Below are 21,194 nucleotides of genomic sequence, written 5' to 3'. Positions count from 1 at the left end.
AAAATCTTGTTAAGTTCAGAATAATAGATTTTTACAACATAAAAAGTATCAGTTATTTTATCCCATCTAACTTTTAAAGACCAGTACACTCACTCGAGATGAAACACAATGTTGCTCCACAAATGTATTAGCATGTTGCCAAAATAGGGATATGCGCCAATACTTTGCAACATGGGACTACGGTCTTCAAGTAGAAATGGGACCAGTACACATTTCAACATTTTGTGGTGCACTATGATGTTTCCCTTGTGACACCACAAATGTTAAAACATGTCCCGGCCTTAAAGTAATTTCTATCATTCATTTTGGTGCTGATTTCCACCATTTAACATAATATTCTTAACTTGGCTTACAAACTCAATTATTTATGTTTTATTATTATTTTTATTATTATTATTTAAAAAATCATAATATAACATTTTAATTAGTTTATTTATTAACAAGATTTTCACAACTTTTAATGTTATTTGGTGAATTTTTCTTAAGATAACTGTGCGAGCGAAAGATGGCGGTTCTCCACCTAAGAGTGATTATACGACGTTCCGAGTGACAGTGGATAGGAATCTGGCACAACCAGTACTCGTTTCGCCTTCAGGTCCATCATATACCGTTGAAAGACAAATTCTCGAGACTGCCGGCTTCTCAAATGTTATATACAAAGTTGAATCTACTGATGGTGATCTGTCGGTAAGATTTTTATGTAACCTTTAGTCTACTCAGGGCTCGCCCTGTACATTGCCAGATTAGCCAATTGCTAATTTTTATACAAAGTGGCTACAACATTTAGTCTTTGGCTAATAAAATATTCCTTAAATTAACCACATTTTAGTAATTTTCAAGATATATTTGAAAATTGTCTCAACCCAAATTGGTTCCAGTATGTGCCCTGCCACTTTAATTTTGACTAAAGCCAAAAGATTAAATGAAGATAAGTACATAATGTTTGCAGTCCTTTAAAGTTATAAATGAACTGAAACTTTAAGTGTTTTACAAACAGTTATGTTGTTTGTTGTTGATAATACTGTGCTTGATTTACAAATTTTCTATTAAAGAACACTGACTGAGTAAATTATATAAAAGTGATTTGACCTTTTACAATATTATGCACTACCAAGTACTGAGAGGATGATCATTTCTTAGCATGCTCATTTATGTTTAAGTTGAACTTCCCTGAGCCATCCGATACTGGCACAGTTGCATTAACTAGAGAATAACTAGTTAATGACATCAGATATCTGCTTTATCTTGTGAAGGTAAGAATGGGAATTTCTCATTCGGCCTGAACAGGATAAAGCAGATATCCAACGTCATTAACTACTTGGGGTGGGACGTAGCCCAGTGGTATAGCGCTCGCTTGATGCGCGGTCAGTCTGGGATAGATCCCCGTTGATGGGCCCATTGGGCTATTTCTCATTCCAGCCAATGCACCATGACTGGTATATCAAAGGCTGCGGTATGTGCTATCCTGTCTGTGGGATGGTGCATATAAAAGATCCCTTACTGCTAATCGAAAAGAATAGCCCATGAAGTGGTGACAACAGGTTTCCTTTCAATATCTGTGTGGTCCGTAACCATATGTCTGACGCCATATAACCATAAATAAAATGTGTTGAGTGCATCATTAAATAAAACATTTCCTTCCTTCCTTCATTATCTACTTGTTATCTTTATCCTGCAGACTATAAAGATTAAGGGGAAAAGCTATTGTTTCTGTTATTTGCGCCACATTGTACAATGACCTATAGGTCAAATGAGCGATTTTGTAACGTAGCTATGCATGTGATGTCACATGAGTGACGTCAGAAGTTATATCCTGCTAGTAACAGGATATCACTTTGCTTTATCCGTCATCATATTCTGTCAATAGAAATGGTGGTTGCAGGATAAATACAAATACAATGATTGTAGTGCTTAGCTTGTTTGCATGGAGACTTAAATCTTATCCTATTATCATTTGTCAGTGATGTGCCTTTATTCTGATTTCAGAAACCATACAATACTCCGAGGTACACCATTGTTGGAGTTGACACAGGGCCAACATATTTCCAGATTGACTCGAATACTGGCGAAATACGTTTGAAGGCATCACTTCTGAGAGACAGTCTTTACAAATATTCTGTATGTTTCTAATTCACTGTAAATTTATATGACTATAATCTTGTACTGAATGATGCTAATTTAAACAACAACTCAATATTTTCAGATTTGTTGCTTGCTTCTTCAGAATCAATCATATAACTTACCATAGGGTTGTATTTTTTTTGTTAAAGATTAGGAATAACACTTTTTATTTGTTATTGGGAATACAAAGTATACAGTCATATAGATTTAAACCATACAGCTCATAGCTCATAATTCATAATTTATAATAAAGTTAACCTTTAACAGTATCCTTTAACAGTATATTTTTAGAAGTAGATGGTCAATATAGTGATGTAGTTTAAATTTATAAATATGGGTTGTTGGTTTTTTGGGGGTTTTTTTTTTTACCAAAATAGTTTGTAATTAACTGTTATATTCTATATAAATATTTGTAAAGTTGTTTACTTTGTTTCTGTGTGTTGCAGGTGGTTGTTCGGGTTGAAGACAGGGGCACGCCGCCAAAAACTGCAACTGCATCAGCCACAGTGAATATTAACGTTATTCGCAATGATAACTCACCATACTGGGTTGGTCTGCCATACACCACAATCATTGACGAAACTCAAAGTATGACCAACTCATTTTTCCAAGTTGTGGCAAGAGATAATGACCCTTTTGTGAGTATGCCAGCAATATTTGTTTTCATTGTCTTCATAATTATGCCTTGCCTGGGACACAGCTTAATTCTGGGTAATCAATATCTGTTTGGCACATGCAGGAGATAGACTAATATAAGACAATATATGGTATATATTATATGGCATGGATAGTCTGTGGAATTAAAAGAACAAATACCTACATGCACAGTCACTGAGTTGGGATTTTAAACTTTGGCGCTATGAAAATATTTTCCTTGAACTTTCCTTTTTAAAATAAAGGTACAGTTTGTTGTGTATATAGAGAATAATACATGAGTGACCGTTAGATACCATTTATCTCACAACGAGTTGTTTTAAAATGTATCTAACGAGCGAAAGCGAGTTTGATACGTTTTTAAACAACGAGTTGTGAGATAAATGGTATCTAACGGACACGAATGTATTATTTTATTTCTTACATATCCGCAAATACCAGGTTTTAACATGTTTTTGGACTAAAAGTTATTTACAGCCGTTGTATTTGTAGCGAACTTACACGTCACAGACACATGATTGTCAGCTTAACTATACGTCACAATGTAATCTATTTCCACCGTGCTGCTTTTCACTGGCTGCTTGGCACTGGTGACCTGGTCATCACCTAGGAGCAGCCAGTCGTATGTCATGAAATTGTTAATACACATTCGTGTGTTAACAACCCATGTGTTACCAAAAATAATGCATGGTGTTCTCACCAACGGGTGTGTAAGAAATATCAATTTCAATTATCTCACTATGTTACACCAAGAAAATATTTTCTTTGTTGTACATAGCTTTTGAAAACATAGGTAAAATATTATGTTTATCAATTTCAGTGAACTGACTATCTTACAGTATGAAAATATTTTCTGTTATACATAACTTTTTAAAATACAGGTAAAAATTATGTACATCAATTTAAACTATTTTACTATCTTACAGCATAAAAAAATAATATTTTCTTTGTTTTGCATATTTTTTTAAAATACAGGTAATTATTATTATATACACCAGTTTAATTTTAAAGATATTTTTTCTTCTTTCATCTCTTCATCAACATTAATGTTTGATTTTATAATTGAATTCTGCTTTATTGACAGTCCATTGTACAGTTATTAAAAACATTTACAAAGACTGGACTGATAAACTACATGTACTTTATTGTTTTTTGTTTTATATCAAACAGAATACATTTGAAAGGATCAGCTACTCGGTGCTTGATGATGGCATTGCAAATAGATTCTTCAGCGTAGACAGTAATGGAAACATTCGGCTGATACAGTCCCTTTATAATGTAGCAGATCCACAGCTCTACGTAAGTGTCATCTGTGTGTTAGTCAGTGGGCCCATTGGGCTATTTCTCACTCCAGCCAGTGCAACATGACTGGTATATCAAAGGCTGGTTGTATGTGTTATCCTGTCTGTGGGATGGTGCATATAAAAGATCCCTTGCTATTAATAGAAACATTTTAACGCCCATTGAGTGGCGACAGTGGGTTTCCTCTCTCAATATCTCTGTGGTCCATAACCATATGTCCGATGCAGATCCACAGCTCTACGTAAGTGTCATCTGTGTGTTAGTCGGTGGGCCCATTGGGCTATTTCTCGCTCCAGCCAGTGCAACACGACTGGTATATCTGTGGTCCATAACCATATGTCCAATACCATATAACCGTAAATAAAATGTGTTGAGTGCATCATTAAATAAAACATTTCTTTCTTTCTTTCTGTGTGTTAATGTACTTACTTTGAGACTTTTAATGTAAGTTAGTTTGGAGATGAAATTAAGAAGGGGAAGAGATCATTAATTTTTTAATTTTCTGTATTAAGAGGATATCCTGCTTCTTAAAACTTGCAGTTTTCAGCAAAATACAACTAACATTTTTTGTCTCTTTTAAGTCACAGTTTAATTTATTGAATTGCAAATCTGAATTTTTATTGTAGATTAACCTGATTATGCTAGTTCCTAACTTAACAATATATTTTATACATATAATTTGAATTATAAATATAGGTGATCTTGAGATCTGTCTTTAGGGGGATTTTTAGTTTTTCCTATGTGGTTTATTGTCAGTTATTTTGTAATTTTTCTTATTTTAACAGCTGAGAGTTGTGGCATCAGACAACGGAGTTCCTCCAAAAACAAACACAACGGTTGTCACTATTACAATCAATAGAAATCTTGGACCTCCGTCATTCAACAGCAGTCTCTACGAAACGACCATTAAAGAAACACAAGCACTGGGAATTTCCATCTTAAATGTATATGCAACTGATCCCGACTCCATCGTAAGTTTCAATTTCATCCTTACCTTGGCATATCAAATAACACATTAAAAAATTTTGTTTGGATTTCTTCTTCATGTGCATAGTCAGTCTTAGATGTCCATCAGGCAAATCTGTTAAGAAACCCTGTGTGTTTTTTACATTACATAATTCTGCATAATATTTACTATATGTTTGTGTAGATTGTGACCTAGAGGTGAGTCTTGCCTTGTGGAATTGTTAATAGAGGGACATGAGTAAGGTTGTATTTTCTTAAACTACTGGTGTTGGAAATTGATTAGCCTGCCACGTCATATGTAGAATGTTACACAGAATAGATTGAATTAATAAGGTAAAAGTAGTTTAATTACCATATTATCATTACCATTACATTGCTATTAAGATACAAAATGTATGTTACACACCAGGAACAGATTGGGAAAAAATAAACATATAATGGTTATAAAAAATTATAATACATGATTATTTCTTGTGTTGCAGCCACCTCACAATGTCCCACAGTTCATTGTAGACTCGACAGATCCTGAGTATGAATGGTTTTTCATAAACAAAGACACTGGTGTCATTTCTGTGCGAAAATGGCTGGTCGATGATACAACTTCAAGAGAAAGATACGAGGTAAATCAACAATCCATTGGACTATTTCTCATTCCAGCCAGTGAACCACAATTGGTATATCAAAGGCTGTAGTATGTGCTATCCTGTCTGTGGGATGGTGCATATAAAAGATTCCTTGGTGCTAATCGAAAAGAGTAGTCCATGAAGTGGCAACAGCGGGTTTTCTTTCTCAATATCTGTGTGGTCCTTAACCATATATCTGACGCCATATAATAGTAAATAAAATGTGTTGAGTGTGTCGTTAAATAAAAATATTTCCTTACTTCCCTATGTAGTTAACTTCCAGAAACTTTTACAAGAAATATTCCTGATTCTCCTTATCCTTTTTCCTGCAGCAAGTAATTTAATAAATATACAAAACCACATGCCAGTTGTATTTCTATGTTGTTGCTGGTTCAAGTTTATAGTGAGCAAGAAAATTATACCATGAGACTGTGTAGCGGTCAGAATGTTCTTTATCACTGTAGTAAGATTAAATGGGTATGTAATAAATGATTTTAGTGTCATTATTCACAGATCTCTGTTTACACAATTTATATCCAACGTACTCCTAGGGAACAGTAGTATTTAACAAAATATTAATGGGAAAAACACATGCATGTCATATATACGTGTACATACATATACACATGTACATCTATATAAGTGGGCATGAAAGTAAACAAGGAAGTGCAAGTTGTTTCTGTAAGTAGCATTTGTTTATAAAGTTATGAAGAGACAGATACTTGTTTTGTACGGTTAAACCCTTTATAAATAAAATATTTGTTGTTAATCTGCCAGAAAATCAAATAAAGAGAAATCAATAGTTTTGAGCTAAAATTGTTGTTTTCAGAAAGTCTCCATTAGTAATAAATATTGTGTTTACTCATATTTGAACTTATTTAGTGGCATATGGTACATTTTAAAAGGTTAACTTTTTGTGCTGTATTTTCAGTTTTCAGTTACGGTGAAAGATAAGGGCATTCCTTCACGAACAGGTAACCAGGCAACAATACGGATAAATGTCATTAGAAACCGAGCAGGGCCGTCTTGCTTTGGATCACCTTACACTGCAGGAATTGAGGAAACCCATACTGTTGGGACATCCATTGGCACCAGAATTGTTTGCACAGACAGCGATCAAAACAATGTGAGTTTTCACTTGCCATGCTTAACAGAGAGTTTTAACTTGCCATGCTTAACAGGGAACTTTAATATGAACAAAAAGTTTCAGGATTATCTTTTAATAAGTAGTGCAGATGAAACTTGAAAATAATATGTACATTATATTTGTACTAAATAGATATACAATGTATTTGTACTAATATATAACATATTTGAATGTGAGGTGCCATTTTTTTTCACATGGGATATTGATTGAAACATTATTAAAGTTAAGACAGACATGAAACACTGAACTGTGATCATATGCTGTTTCTCGATGTAATGACAAACAATACAATTGATAATTCTCAACTTTTTGTCCCACAATTTCATTTTTGCATTCATTCATTATTATCAATTTGTAATGAAACATTGACCAAATTTATTGTATTAGAAAAAATAAATTGGTAGTACAAAAACAAATAAAATTATGTGATTAATTTAAAAAAACTTTTTAACTTTTTCATGTTTTCAAACTTTTACAGCTTGTTTAGCAGTTTTATTTGTGAAAATCTTGCTATTTGTTGGAGAAAACGAAAACTCATTAATACTTTGTATGCGATTCTTGTGATATTTAAAAAAAAACATATGGCAGTTTATACCTATTGCAGTCTAAGAATGCAGCTGAAGAAAACCCACCCAAAATGCTAATAACATCCCATGAAGGTAAGAATGGGAAATTCAGCAAGGCTCTGCCAAGCGGAATTTCTCATTCGGCCTGAACAGGATAAAGCAGATATCTGACTTCACTAGCTAGTTATTATCTTTATCCTGCAGACCACAAAAATTAAGGGGATAAGCTATTATTTCTGTTTATTTCAGTCACATTGTACAATGACCTAGAGGTCATACAGGGCTTCTAGAATTTTTATAAAATCCACTAGCCATGGGATCAGTGATTTAAAAAATTTACTAGCCACAATTAAAAATTCACTAGCCCTACTTTAAGTTAATACAATTTTACAAATTAATAGTAATAATCGGATATGTCACCTAAAGAGGGAGATAGAGCTTAAAAAAACTAACATTGGGTGGTGGTAGGGACAGGATATAATAGACTAACTGCAGCATTTGACAAAAAAAATTCACTAGCCGTCGGGCATAGCAGTAGTAGTTATTTACTAGCCGAACATTGAATATCACTAGCCATGGAAGTAGGGCTACCATAATCTAGAAGCTCTGGGTCATGTGAGCGATTTTGTAATGTAGCTATGTGTGTAATGTCACTCATAGTCATATCCTGCTACTAGCAGGATATGACTTTCCTTTATCCGTCAATAGATTCTGTCAATAGAAATGATGGTTGCAGGATAAAATACTATTTTCTCTATTACAGGATCCATTTGGTCAGCTTACCATGACCGTACTTGGTGACAATCAGGCCACAACATTTTTTGATGTCGCTCAAGATGGAACTGTTTCTTTGCGGAGTGATTTGACAGCAGATAGTGCAGAGTCCTATACTGTAAGATAATATAATTATTCTGTTGCTTATCTTTGATCTAAAAGTAGGTGTGAATATGTTATGAAATATACATTTAGCTTAAATATTAACTCCTGAAAAACTGAAGTATAATAAAATTGTTTCTTGTTATGATTATATTATGAATAAATAATGAGGAAGTAATTATAAATGTCATTTTTTAAATAATTTAGTGAGGTGTCTATATAACTGATATTTTTATGATGTTCATAAAAGCAAAACTTAATTGTATGATTCAATAAGCCTGTATTTATTTTCTTTATGTGATATATATTCTTAATTTGATATATATTCTTATGTTAATTATTTAAAAATTATTTAAAAATCAAATTAGTAGCTAAGTGAGCAGTTGTGACTAAGATAATTAATAAGCTTGTTTATGCCATTTTATTGCATTATGGCAGTAAAAGTTATAAAATTGAATCTACAAGAACAAAATTAGATTTAGATTAACCATGAAATTGAGTAAATTGAATAATCTGTTTGATTTCCCAGCTTCGAGTTCGTGTTGCTGACGGAGGATCACCATCGAAATCGGCTACAGCGCTTGTATTTATCAATGTAAACAGGAATCGATTTCCACCTGTCATCTCCCCACTTGTGTACTCTCAGAAAATCCCTGAAACTCTCAATTTTGGTGTGACCATTCTGACTGTGAGAGCTACAGATAACGACAGACTGGTAAGCTCTTCTTTGACATTTTCCCTGAGTAATGTGTTTATGTTTGATATTTTTAATTGATATATAAATACCAACATTCTCTTGTTATATTTTGATTAGATGTCCACTGTGAATAGTGTATACCAAACCTCACAAACTCAAAACAAATGACAAAATGGATATCATGTTATTTACTGTAATGTAAACCAATTTCATGCAGTTCATAGATATCAACAGAAGTGATAATATATCAATTTAAAAGGAAGTTTTATTATTATGTCCTAAAGGAAACATGATATTTAAAGTTCTTTTATAACTAAGAGTGATGAAATCTTCAGTAGAGGATCTCGGGAGTGGTTGTTCTCCTATAGACAAGGCATTAGATAGAGATTCATGGAATCAACCACTATTTTGCCAAATGCTCATTCGACTGCCAGGCGCATGTATTACTGTTTTGTCGTTCAATATTATTCAGTTCCATATATATAGATGTTAATCAGATTTGATAAGAGTGGGAAAATATCTTTTCATCACTCCTGCAGGTAAAAAAATCTTAACTAAGCCTTACATTGGGTTTTTGTGTTTATTTTTTTCAGTCAAAATATAACAATATTCAATTCCGAATAAGCAATGATCAGTTCAGTAGACTTGGCCGAGAGTACTTCATGATCAACGACAATGGAGTAGTCAGCGTGTTGAAGAACCTCAAAGAAGATGTTGTTCGAAACACTGTATACAATGTAAGTGTCCTGTCAAATATTGATAAATTTATGCCAAAATAAACTCTTTCAAAACTAAAATATCAATTATTCTTTGACCATTTAGCAAATATTTTACATTTAATATATTGACATTTTATTTTTTATGAAACATGTCCACCATATAAGAATTTTAACTCATTTCCACTATCTTTAAAATATTTGCATTGTTGTGGTTAGCAGTCATGAATTTATCAAAACTACACTGCATTTATCCCTAAATTTTTTATGACTAGTTATTATGTAATAAATATTTTACTTTTTGTTTCAGTTTTCTGTTGAAGCCTTTGATGACTATGGAAAGATTGCCAACCCAAGTGCAGTTGTGACTATCTTTGTGTATAGAAACTTGAATCCTCCACGGTTTGTAGAAACGGATGTCTATCAAGTGGAGATCATGAACACTCATTCTGTAAATTCATTTGTCTTTGATGCCAATGCAACAGATCTTGATAGTGATGTAAGTTGAGTTTTTATGGGGTTTTTTGGAGGGGGAGTTTTTCAATACTGAGACTGGGTTTTAAGGTGTCATTCACTAGATTGTTAAATAAAAAATCAGATTGTACTTTGTGAATATATTTCATAATAAATTTGTCAAAAAGGTCATTCTGGAATGCATGTTTAATTAGGCTTTATTTGGTTTCATTTTGTTTTACAAAGATTAACTTTTGTTAAATTTACAACTATTTTGGGGTCAAATTAAACCCTGCTTTGGATATAGTTCTGTTGGGTGTTTACATGTGGATCAATATTCTGAAGGAACATATTTTACAAACAAAATACATTCTTTGAGTGTGTGAATACAGAAGCTTCAAGAATGTTTTTTAATTAAAGCGGTTTGCCCATGCCACTCCCTATATATAAGTATAGAAGACTAACAGAACCCCATAATTTATTTTTTTATAGTCGGAAAAACATAAAATGCCCTAAAACCTTCTTTTTTTCAGAGTCCATTCAAGGATTTCACGTTTGACATCACTGGAGATGGAGATTCGACCACCTACTTTTCAATTAATCCAAACACAGGAATGGTCAGCTTAGTAAAAAGTGTTTTTGGTCAAAATATTCCAAGTGAATTCAAGGTATGTATTTTAAATCATGCTTTATTTATTAAATGTCATCTGACACTGTTCAACTTTAGTGTATGCCAGCATAATACATGAACCCTATCTGAAAACTTCCAGATATAGTATTAGTGTGACAGTAAATTTATGTTACAGTAAAAAATATTTTGAATGGTAAAAACTTAATTTGTAATTCCTTCTTAGTGGATGTACACTGAAGAATGGAAAATTTATTACAGTAACAAAACATATCTCTTTTCAGGTACGGTTATTTGTTCAAGATGGTGGAACTCCCAAGCTCAGTGACACAAGAATATTGACTGTAGTGGTGAAACGAAATTTGAATGACCCATACTTTACCTTACCAAGCTATCAGGCAACAATTCGTGAAACAGATGGTGTAGGCCAGTATGTGTTGACTGTATCTGCAAAAGATGATGACAGTTTTGTAAGTAATTTTATATTTGATTTGATCTTGTAATTTGGAGTTCTGTTCCTTCTTCCAAGAGTTATTACTGGGTAAAAGTGAACCATATAGAGCAACCATAGTGATGATATTGGAACAGGACTTGCTTGTTCATAACATTGTTAATAATGTTTTTTGTTTTGACAAATAATTTTCTTATAAACACCAATCTAATGTTTAAGCTACATTTGTGATATTCTTCACATTCTTAATTCTGTTACACCTTTGAAATTCATGTCATTTTATTACCTTTATAATAAATAAAATATAGTGAAGTTAACTGTAATATGTATTTTGTTTTCAGCCACCCTATAACGATGTCTCTTACTATATTGATGGTACCAATGAACGCTTTATTCTTGATGAAAAGAGTGGTGTACTGACAGTCAGACGTTCCCTGCTTGGTGAAACACAGGATTACTTCACGGTAAATTTACAACTTATTTAGTATTGACGTATAAAATTCATATACAAAGTCACAATTGAATTTTTAATATGAGAGTATCTCAAGTTTTTAAACTAATTTAAAACATTTGTCCAACATTTTTGTTTTTCTATGTATATGATGGATCAGATAATAATTTTTTATGTTATTGCATTTGGTATTAAAACAAGCTCTTTTTGTTAGCATAAGATAGTTATTGAAAATTTTAAATGTTAAGTTAATAGCACCCAGTTTTTCTTGTAAACAATGCATGACAAAATTTCTTGTACACTATACTCTATTTATTATCCATTGGAGGCTATTGTAGGAGATATCACTGGCACTATAATTTGTGATATCGTCTGCGATATTCTCCTTGGAGATATCGCTTCTTATAACATTCCATAGGTTTCAAAGAATTGTTTACAATTGTCGCAAATGAAAATAATAATAATGGATGATAAAAAGAATACCCCCTCGTGTCTTATGATATTATAATTTATCAGCACTCGTTGATAAAAGTATGAAAATCCTCGGCAAGCCTCGGATTTTATACTTTTATCAACACGTGCTGATAAATTATGATATCACAAGACACGAGGGGAATAACATGTATGGCAGCAGACTGGAGTCTGCTCTACTACAGCTGTTGTTTGTTTTTTTCCTGGGCATGTATGTGAACTTCTATTGACAGAACGTGTTGGTCTTTAAACTGGGTCCCTAATAGTAATAGCAGTGAGGTGAATTTCATCAGAAAATTTGTATACAAATTAAAGTTTTAATTTGCCAAAAAGTACATCTGCAAAACAACATATTATTTTTGATTGAGCTTTTTGGCAAATTAGTAATAAAATATATTTGCCAAATTCAATATTAATTTGCATTTTGTGATTTGGCAAATGATAACTTAAATTCTGCATTTGAACTTGTATTATTTGTGAGTTATCAGTGTTCCTGTTACTGTACTCACTTTGAAAAAAAAAACTTCAATATACTTCAGAATTGTTGTTGTTATTTGTTGTTGGTGGTGGTGGTGGTAGTGGTTGTGGTGAGGTTTATTTATTTAATTTTTGTATTTAGTGTAATAACTTGTTTATATTTTTTATAGTTCAATGTGGTAGCTCGTGATGGAGGAAAACCAAGGAGGCAGAGTTCATTGGCCCCAGTGATGGTTAACATTACCAGGAACAAATATCCACCAGTGTTCCAAAATGAACCATATAAAGCAACCATACGTGCTGATATTGGAACAGGACAACAAGTGATATCCATTCTTGCCACAGATGAAGATCGTGTGGTAAAAAAATTATCTTTGAGATTTATATCTGGGTGGGGTTGTTTTTTATAGAATAAAGAAAATATGAGTATCGAATACAACTATTTTATTGGAAACAAGCCTATACAAATTTAAAAACAAAACATTGTATCTAGGATATTACGTTGCTATCTCCAGCAGATATCAGAAAATAAGTTGGAAGACTGAAATTGTTCTGGAACTAAAAGCATTTTATTATATTATAAATGTGAACCATTGTCTTGGTTGAATAATATATGGGTGGAAACTGCTTTTAATTTTTCTCTAACAAATGGTAAAAGAATTTCAATATTAATTTAATTTATGAAATAGTTGTTATATCTTTTGTAAAAAAAATTATCTTGTTTTATTACATTTTATTACTATTCATCTCATAAATTTAATTTATAGAAATGTTTTTCAAAGCACTCATTATTTATAATCATCATTGATATAATTTTCTGTTTGTTATTCAGTTGTCTTGAATGTTCAATATTGATTTTAAACTTTTTTTTATAGAATCCATTTAACAGCATTGAGTATGACATTCTACCTTTTGGCAACATACAAAGTCTGTTTACCATCAATGGTCAGTCTATTGTCACAGCTTCTGGTTTCAGTTCTGATGGTGGAGAAAACTATGAAGTAAGTGGATTTTTAACCAGCTAACATAAATATCTTCAGTGTTCATGCCAATGACAAGCACTATCTTAAAATTATTTCCTATTTTAACTAATAGTGTATTCCTCCTATGTTAGTAAACTGGTCTGAACATCCCAACAGCCAAAGGGATGGCTTAAAATCTTCCAATAGTCTTAAGTTTCCTGTTCCGGTCACATGACTGAAGCTTCCTTCTTTATTCTTCGCTGTTAAGGTCCAGATGTCTTTTTTTTTACTCTTGTTAAATCTAAGCCATCGTTGTTTTTCTGTTGGTTTAGTAGAATATTTTTAATATGGATTAGTTTTTATCACATTTGTTCTTGTGTATTGTAGTTTTATTTGCTTTTTATATGTTATTTTTCAAACTCTTTACTTCAATAGTATGCCTGTTTAATGTCAAGGCAAGCAAAAATGTTGTAAATGGTAAACCTTGTTTAGATTTCATCCACTCATGATCCAAATTACGAAAAAAGTATTTTCACAAGGCCCTAAAATATTAATTTTCATGTGTCATACCCCTGAAATTCTTGGCCCTAAAATATTAATCTTCATGTGTCATACCCCTGAAATTCTTGGTCCTAAAACATTACTTTTCATGTGTCTTACCCCTGAAATTCTTGGTCCTAAAACATTACTTTTCATGTGTCATACCTCTGAAATTCTTGCCTCCCTTTTCCCTTTAATGCAGAATCTTGTATGTGTGTTTGGTATATTTCATTTTTGGTATTCTCAATAGAACATTATTACCATGTTATCTTTGAGAAGGTTGTGAGACAGCATGGTATTTATATGCTATCTGTGAATGAAGATTTGTGTATTTAAATAATTGATTAATGTTTTTTATTTAGATATTTGTTCGAGCACGAGATGGAGGCAGTCCACGCAAGACAGATTTAGCAGTGGTTCAAGTTACTGTAACCAGGAATCTATTTCCGCCTCAGTTCCAGAACACCGTGTTGCAAGCAAGAATCTTGGAAATACAAAAGCTTGGGGAAGATTTTTTCACTGCACAGGCCAGTGACAATGATCAGTCTGTAAGTTTTGAAATAGTCATAACACGTTATTTCGCTAAATGAAAAATGAAATGATGAAAACATTTGTCAATCATACAAATGGTGTTAATGCCTATAGGCTATATAATCCACTTGTATTTTTTTAAGTTATCATAATTCAAGGTCACAACATTTTTAATATAATAATACATTAAAAAATTACTAAATGATGTTTGTTGTGTGAATTGTGTTAGCATCATTATTATTTAATTTCAGTCTCCGAACAAAGACCTGGAATATTCGTTAACATCTGCTGCAGTAAATGCTGACTGCAGGTCTTTCTTTGGCATCACTAGGAATGGTGGCCTCTATGTGCACACAGATTTGGTTGGAAACCAAAATAATCAAAACCGTTACAATGTAAGTGTGAAGTTTTTAAAGGGTGGGGAAATATTTTTTGAAATACTCTTCTAATGCAGTAAAACCTGTGTTAAGCAGCCATCATAGGAAGCATAAAAGTCGCCCATTAGGACTGGTGGCTGCCTAAGACAGGTTGTTTTGTCCTGTTAGATGATCTGATATAATAAGACATTTTTATCCATTTTCAGTTTAGACATCATATTTTTGGAGATGATTATTTAGATATATCACTGGATTGTATGTTGTAAAACCAGAAAACGTATTGCTAGATAAGAAATTAAAGATAAGACATTTAATTCTACACAATGTTTTGCTACTAACATATTTTGTTAATTTCATAAATTTAGTATAGAAATTGAAGGTTTTCCAAGAACATGTGACAATATTGTGTTTGTTTTATTATGTTTTTATTTGTCTGTTTTTAGTGTGAAATACGAGCCAGCGATTTAGGCAATCCAAGTCGTTATTCTACAAATAATCTCACTGTTGAAATATCAGTTGTGAGAAACACTGCACCTCGTTTTATCTTTCAAAACTTGGGCCAAACCGTTTATACAGCAACTATAAACAGAAACATTCGTGATAGTGATTTGGTTGGAACCTTCAATGTTGTTGATAATGATAATGATGTGAGTATATTTGAGTCTTCATCATCCTGATAGACAGTTAAGAATGCAAATTTCAGATGTTGCCCATGGACATCTGGTTTACAACTATTTAGTTGAGTAAAGTTAATTACACATTATTTTTAGAGTAATAATTCAAAATTTGTTATTCTAATCATTTTAATTGTTGAAACTGAATTTATTTCATATCATTCATAAAGTATAATTAAAAAGTCAAATGTATTGAAGTTACTTGTAGGATTATAGTTAGATTTTTTAATTAGTTATGTTTAGTAAATATTATTTATCAGATAACAGTTTTCAATTGGCAGTTACGCGTATAACAAGGCAGCATTACTGAAAGGTTTTTTTTGTAATTTTTATATTTTCTTTTTAGGTCCCCTTTAACCAACTCCAATACCAAGTCACTGGTGCAGGAAAAGCAGTGAACTTCTTTGCTATTAGAGGTAGCAACGAGGTAATCGTGTCAGATGCTGCGGGATTGGCTGCTGATTCAGACACCTCTTACATTGTAAGTTATAGACTTGTTTTATTATTGCATTTAATAAAACCATTTCCAAAAATAAATGGCTTTTTGCTTACTATCTTTATTTTAAAAAGAGTTAACAAATATTTGATTTTGTTTTTTGATAGTCTGAAAAGAAAAATTCAAAGAGTAGCAAGTAGTTTAGCTATCTAAAAACAATGTCAACAGATTTTTTATCAATGGTAGTTACACAGTCAATGAACTCATTTAATTATTTAGTTTTTATAGTGTAGTATTGCTACATTTTCTGTTGTTAGCTTATTAGTGGGTGTGAGTGCAAGATCTATATAAGACAAAGTGAATTTGTGTAAATTGAGAAGGCAATGTCTGCACACACAAAAAAGTACAGATGGTGGGAAAAAAAAAAAAAAAAAAATCTCACTTTTTCACAGTGTAATGTCCACATATTTTGGCTCACAGGTATATGTGACCTCAAGAATCTGAAACATGAGAGTTGTCTATTTTTAAAAGAGTCTGAGTGTAATGAGGTTTACAATAGCATTTTGGGCAATTAAAATATAGTTTAACTATCATTTCATCATTAAAATATAATAAACAGACAGCTACAGAAACATGGTTTACTTTTAATGTAATATATCAAATGCTTACATATTGATAACATTTTTAACAAACATGTGCCTAAAAATTTGGCACATTAAAATTCCTCATGATGTCATTTTAATCAACGTTTTCTGTAAATGACATGGCACATTTGTTGGTGTTTTTCACAGTAAAGCATATTCACTAAAATAATTATTTGTTTTTTGTCTACTTTACACAGCTTCAGCTGTACACTCGTGATGGTGGACGATCATTCTTGAGTGATCAAACAGAGATGCGAATTACGGTCAACCGAAATCTGCAAGCCCCATCCTTTACCACACCATTTATTGAAGTCAACATTACAGAGCTGTATCCTGTTGGGAAACTCATTACCACTGTACAAGCTAGAGATGATGATCCAAAGGTAATTTGTTAAAACAGGACAGTTGAACATTTTTAAAACCGTTAAAATTAATTTATAAGGACTACAGAGTCTGTTTAATTCAGAGGTAGAGTTATTTGTTTGGAGTTGGGGTTTTTAATAAGAGTTTTAGTATGTTTAAGTTGTAATATGCATATTATACTGGCTATTGTTAGCATAGATCATCAAGATGACCATTGTTAAATTCCACGAGAAAGTGATGAGAAAAGACTTGTATCTAAAAGACCCTCTGATTAAAATTCCTTTGAGTGTTCAAAACTTATTCCATTTAAACATAACAAAATATATAATGGCATTTCAGTGTAGTTTATTTGTTCTGTATTCTGTTTGACTGTCAAATACAAAGTCTTTGATACTACAGATAGTAAAACAGCATCTTAACTTAGATATTGTAATGTTCTAACTAGTAAAAGGCATTTGTTTGATGACCTTTAGTTGTCTTCATCGTGTTTTGCTTGTGTTTTGTTTTCAGGCACCTGCTAGTGAATTCAGTTACTCAGCAAGAGATCCACTGGGTCAAGCCTCAGAGTATCTGTATGTACATGCCACCACTGGCAGAGTCAGTCTACTGAAGTCTGTCAAGGACACAACAATTAGGACTCTTGATGTATGTCTTGGCACATGTTATTGTTAATTCACAAAAACGTATCCATATAAGTTATAACGTAATAACTAAGATTATTTGCTGTATTTAAGTTAAGACAAATAGTTGTTGCACTGAACTTATTATTACAATTTAGAGGATTTAAAAAAATTAAAATGTTTAAATTATTAATATTTTTATCAGTAAAGAATTCTTATTTTGAAGTACAAAAGACTGGTATAATTGATTTGTGTCAAAGGACAATATCAGTTAATAGCTGGACAAACATAGATTACTTTTTTTATAAGTTGAAAAACAATTGGTTTGTTCTGAAGTAAAATCTGCCTGACATAACCAAATAAGTTAAATAAATGTGTTTATAACTTAATTCATACCAGACTAGTCAAACTAATATTTTCATTGCTACCATTTATTAATAAGATACTTTCTATAAATGTGCATTTGATTCTTTGTATCAGCACTAGTTTACCTTGAAATGAACTTTTTATAATCTGATATTGGGTTGTTCCATACATTAAATATGTTGTGATAAATCAAGAATATTTGTTTTTCTACCACTTATGCATGTGGGGTTTTTTTTTCACTATTGTTTTATTTGTTTCACTATTTTATTTTTCAGTTTCTCATCCTTGCTACTGATAATGGGTTTCCAGCACTGACAGGTACAGCAACAGTTCGAGTGAATGTGCTCCGCGATTCCCAGGATCTCAGTTGGCAGTTCCCTCAGTACAATACACAAATTAATGAAAACCGTCCTGTTAATGACCAGATTATACAAGTAACAGCAGTACCTCAGGTAAGTAGATTAAAGATGAGATGTTTAAAAAAATATAAAGCTACATTCAAACACAAATAATGTGGTAACTTATATACACAAGAAAAAACTTACTTTAAAGAAAATAAATTAGTATACTAATTTCTTTTGGATGTTATAATTTGTACCATTTGGTAAAATACATTTCATTTATACCACTCTAGATTAATGTTATTTTTAAAAATTGTTGTATAAAAGTTTATCAGATATTTTCAAAAATTATTATGTAATAATTATGCACTTTGGGCATGCATTACTTCTTTCTATATTCAATTCAATTCTTTATTAACTTTGAGCTTTACAGCTCATCAGTATACAAACACAATAGTATAAATAAAGACGATGGCTGCATATAGTGCAGGAGATGCAAAAACAATATAACAGTGATTACATAATATAAACATAATGTAATACACAATTATACATAATGGTTTGATATTAATCATCAGGTGCTTCTTAACTTGTTAAATACATTCAGAGAGGTATTTACCAAGCTGGTTTAAAACTTTAATATTATTAATACTTAATAACAGTACAACTTTATAAGTTGAAGGTTTCTTCCAATAAAAAGGTTTGATATATTTTCTTCTAAGATCTTCATATTTCGGACATTCTAGTACCATATGATATTCGTCTTCAATTTTGTTTAGATTACAGTAATTACATATTCTATCTGACCTTTCTATATTTCTATACCTTCCAGTTTCTATTGCTAAAGAATGGGCTGACAATTTAAGCTTAGTTAATAAAATATGATTGTGCTTTGGAATATATTTTTGCAAATAGTATTGTAAACACTCGATCTACAAGATGTTTATATAAAGTACACTTAGGGGAATTTTGTAACATACTAAATAAAGACTCTTTTGCATGATCAAAAATACAAATTTTAATTAATGGTAAAAAATATTTGTCATTTACAAATGGTTGACTTACCCATAAATTACCAAAACCTAATGACATAAGCTTATTTAAAAAAAAATATATTGTCATGTGTTGTGTATTTACAGCTGCAGCCTGGTTCCATCACCTACAAATTGCTTGGTTACAGTGATGCTCCTGACTGGTTTACAGTTACTACGCAAGGACAAGTGCTAATAAAGAAAGACCTAACAACAGACCTCGCCAAGCGAGCTGTTTTTATTGTAAGTATCAACTATTGAATGTTTCAAAACATATTGTTTTAATATTCAGTTTCATTTCTCACACTTCAGTACAAGTGTATTTAATGGTGACTTTCGGCATTCAGAAGTCTTTATTCTCAAACTACAAAATCAACTAAACTGTTTCATTATTTACCTATCTCTGCCATTCTCTAGGTGTGTCACACACTAATGAATTAAACATTAATGGATTTGACTACTGTTCTACTATGACTACGTTCTTGTTGTTAGTTTCTTTCCATATATATATATATATATATACTCTCCAAAAAAAGTAGGGGAACTCTAATAAGAATTTACAATTGCCAAAATTGTAAGGTATATTAGCTGTGGGGAATGGTTATATGATAATAGTGAATTAATTGGGCAAACATTATAACAGGTAGTTCAGTATTACAATAGGTTTTATGACGATTGGGGTCAGAAGTGAAATTTGAAAGTTGACGTAGGTTTTTTTTATTAGTAAATCGCAAATTCAAACACTAAAAAATGAAAAAGATTGACAGAAATAATCTTCCACAGTGATTAATGGACCTTCCTGGAAATTGTCAAAATCAAGAACAACACCCCACACATGTGTACGGGGCAACTGCGTGATGCACGTGCAAACTATGGAATGTGTTTCGGTGTGTTAATAAACAGACCTGAACTTATTTACTAGAATGCCTGTGGTCAAAACGTATGTTCGATCTAATAGTTGATATTAACATTAATATTTCAGGCTCAACTACTTTTTTTTGAAGAGTATATTATACTATTGTTTGTTTGATTTTGTTTTAGCTGCGAGTCAGTGCTACACAAACATTTGAAGTGACAACGCAAGTCATCTACACCAATGTAACTATTGGCGTTAACAGAAATGTGAATCCACCTGTGTTTTCGAGAACAGATAAGAGATATGAAACGACCATCGATGAAAAACTTGCATTAGGCACAACAGTTATACAACTAAATGCAACTGATGCTGATGGAGTAAGTTGAATACATTTTTATCAGTGTTGTTTGACATTTTAACTCTTTGTTTAAAAACACATTAGTTGTAAATATTTATGAATGTAAAATGAAAAGGGATGGGGAATGGTTGATTTAGACAGAAGATGTGAAAGAAAACTCTTTGACCAGGTACTAGATTATCACTATTGTTCAAATAAAACAGTTGGGTAAGTCTTGTGGACATGTAGTATGGTATAAAGTTAACTGTTATGCAAAAACAATTCTTGATTACTTTTATAAAATTGTGATCAGATGCATTATTCTCAGTCTGGTTTGAAATAGCCTGAAAAAAGCAGTGTATGTTTTAGTAAATGCACCTGCTAAACTACCCAGAAAATTGCAAATCATTTCTCAAGAGACCGATGTATGTGTGATTATTTCATCTGCTACTTATTTATAGCTTATGATTCTGTGGTACTTTTAATTCCATAATGCTCTTAATAGGTCCTAATTTTT

The 21,194-nt window shown here is 31.9% G+C and overlaps 1 protein-coding gene across 2 annotated transcripts in view; it reads left to right on the top strand.

Moving 5' to 3' along the window:
- The window catches only part of LOC121378667, a 159,300-nt gene that overhangs the window by 29,918 nt on the left and 108,188 nt on the right, over nucleotides 1-21,194 (top strand). For both annotated transcript variants that reach the window (XM_041506945.1, XM_041506947.1), the window contains 25 exons: nucleotides 487-687; nucleotides 1,987-2,118; nucleotides 2,568-2,759; nucleotides 3,946-4,074; nucleotides 4,863-5,048; nucleotides 5,526-5,663; nucleotides 6,598-6,792; nucleotides 8,143-8,271; nucleotides 8,785-8,970; nucleotides 9,546-9,689; nucleotides 9,979-10,167; nucleotides 10,655-10,789; nucleotides 11,034-11,219; nucleotides 11,542-11,664; nucleotides 12,770-12,958; nucleotides 13,475-13,600; nucleotides 14,464-14,649; nucleotides 14,884-15,027; nucleotides 15,453-15,656; nucleotides 16,030-16,164; nucleotides 16,961-17,146; nucleotides 17,637-17,771; nucleotides 18,388-18,564; nucleotides 19,593-19,727; nucleotides 20,526-20,717. In XM_041506945.1, the coding sequence (XP_041362879.1) occupies nucleotides 487-687; nucleotides 1,987-2,118; nucleotides 2,568-2,759; nucleotides 3,946-4,074; nucleotides 4,863-5,048; nucleotides 5,526-5,663; nucleotides 6,598-6,792; nucleotides 8,143-8,271; nucleotides 8,785-8,970; nucleotides 9,546-9,689; nucleotides 9,979-10,167; nucleotides 10,655-10,789; nucleotides 11,034-11,219; nucleotides 11,542-11,664; nucleotides 12,770-12,958; nucleotides 13,475-13,600; nucleotides 14,464-14,649; nucleotides 14,884-15,027; nucleotides 15,453-15,656; nucleotides 16,030-16,164; nucleotides 16,961-17,146; nucleotides 17,637-17,771; nucleotides 18,388-18,564; nucleotides 19,593-19,727; nucleotides 20,526-20,717 (4,074 nt within the window). The remainder of the gene's footprint in view (nucleotides 1-486; nucleotides 688-1,986; nucleotides 2,119-2,567; nucleotides 2,760-3,945; nucleotides 4,075-4,862; nucleotides 5,049-5,525; nucleotides 5,664-6,597; nucleotides 6,793-8,142; nucleotides 8,272-8,784; nucleotides 8,971-9,545; nucleotides 9,690-9,978; nucleotides 10,168-10,654; nucleotides 10,790-11,033; nucleotides 11,220-11,541; nucleotides 11,665-12,769; nucleotides 12,959-13,474; nucleotides 13,601-14,463; nucleotides 14,650-14,883; nucleotides 15,028-15,452; nucleotides 15,657-16,029; nucleotides 16,165-16,960; nucleotides 17,147-17,636; nucleotides 17,772-18,387; nucleotides 18,565-19,592; nucleotides 19,728-20,525; nucleotides 20,718-21,194) is intronic.

Source organism: Gigantopelta aegis, chromosome 8 (genome assembly GCF_016097555.1).
Source record: "Gigantopelta aegis isolate Gae_Host chromosome 8, Gae_host_genome, whole genome shotgun sequence".
NCBI classification, from domain to species: domain Eukaryota; kingdom Metazoa; phylum Mollusca; class Gastropoda; order Neomphalida; family Peltospiridae; genus Gigantopelta; species Gigantopelta aegis.
The sequence above is the reverse complement of the archived record's forward strand: the minus strand, read 5'-3'. Positions and strand labels throughout refer to the sequence as shown.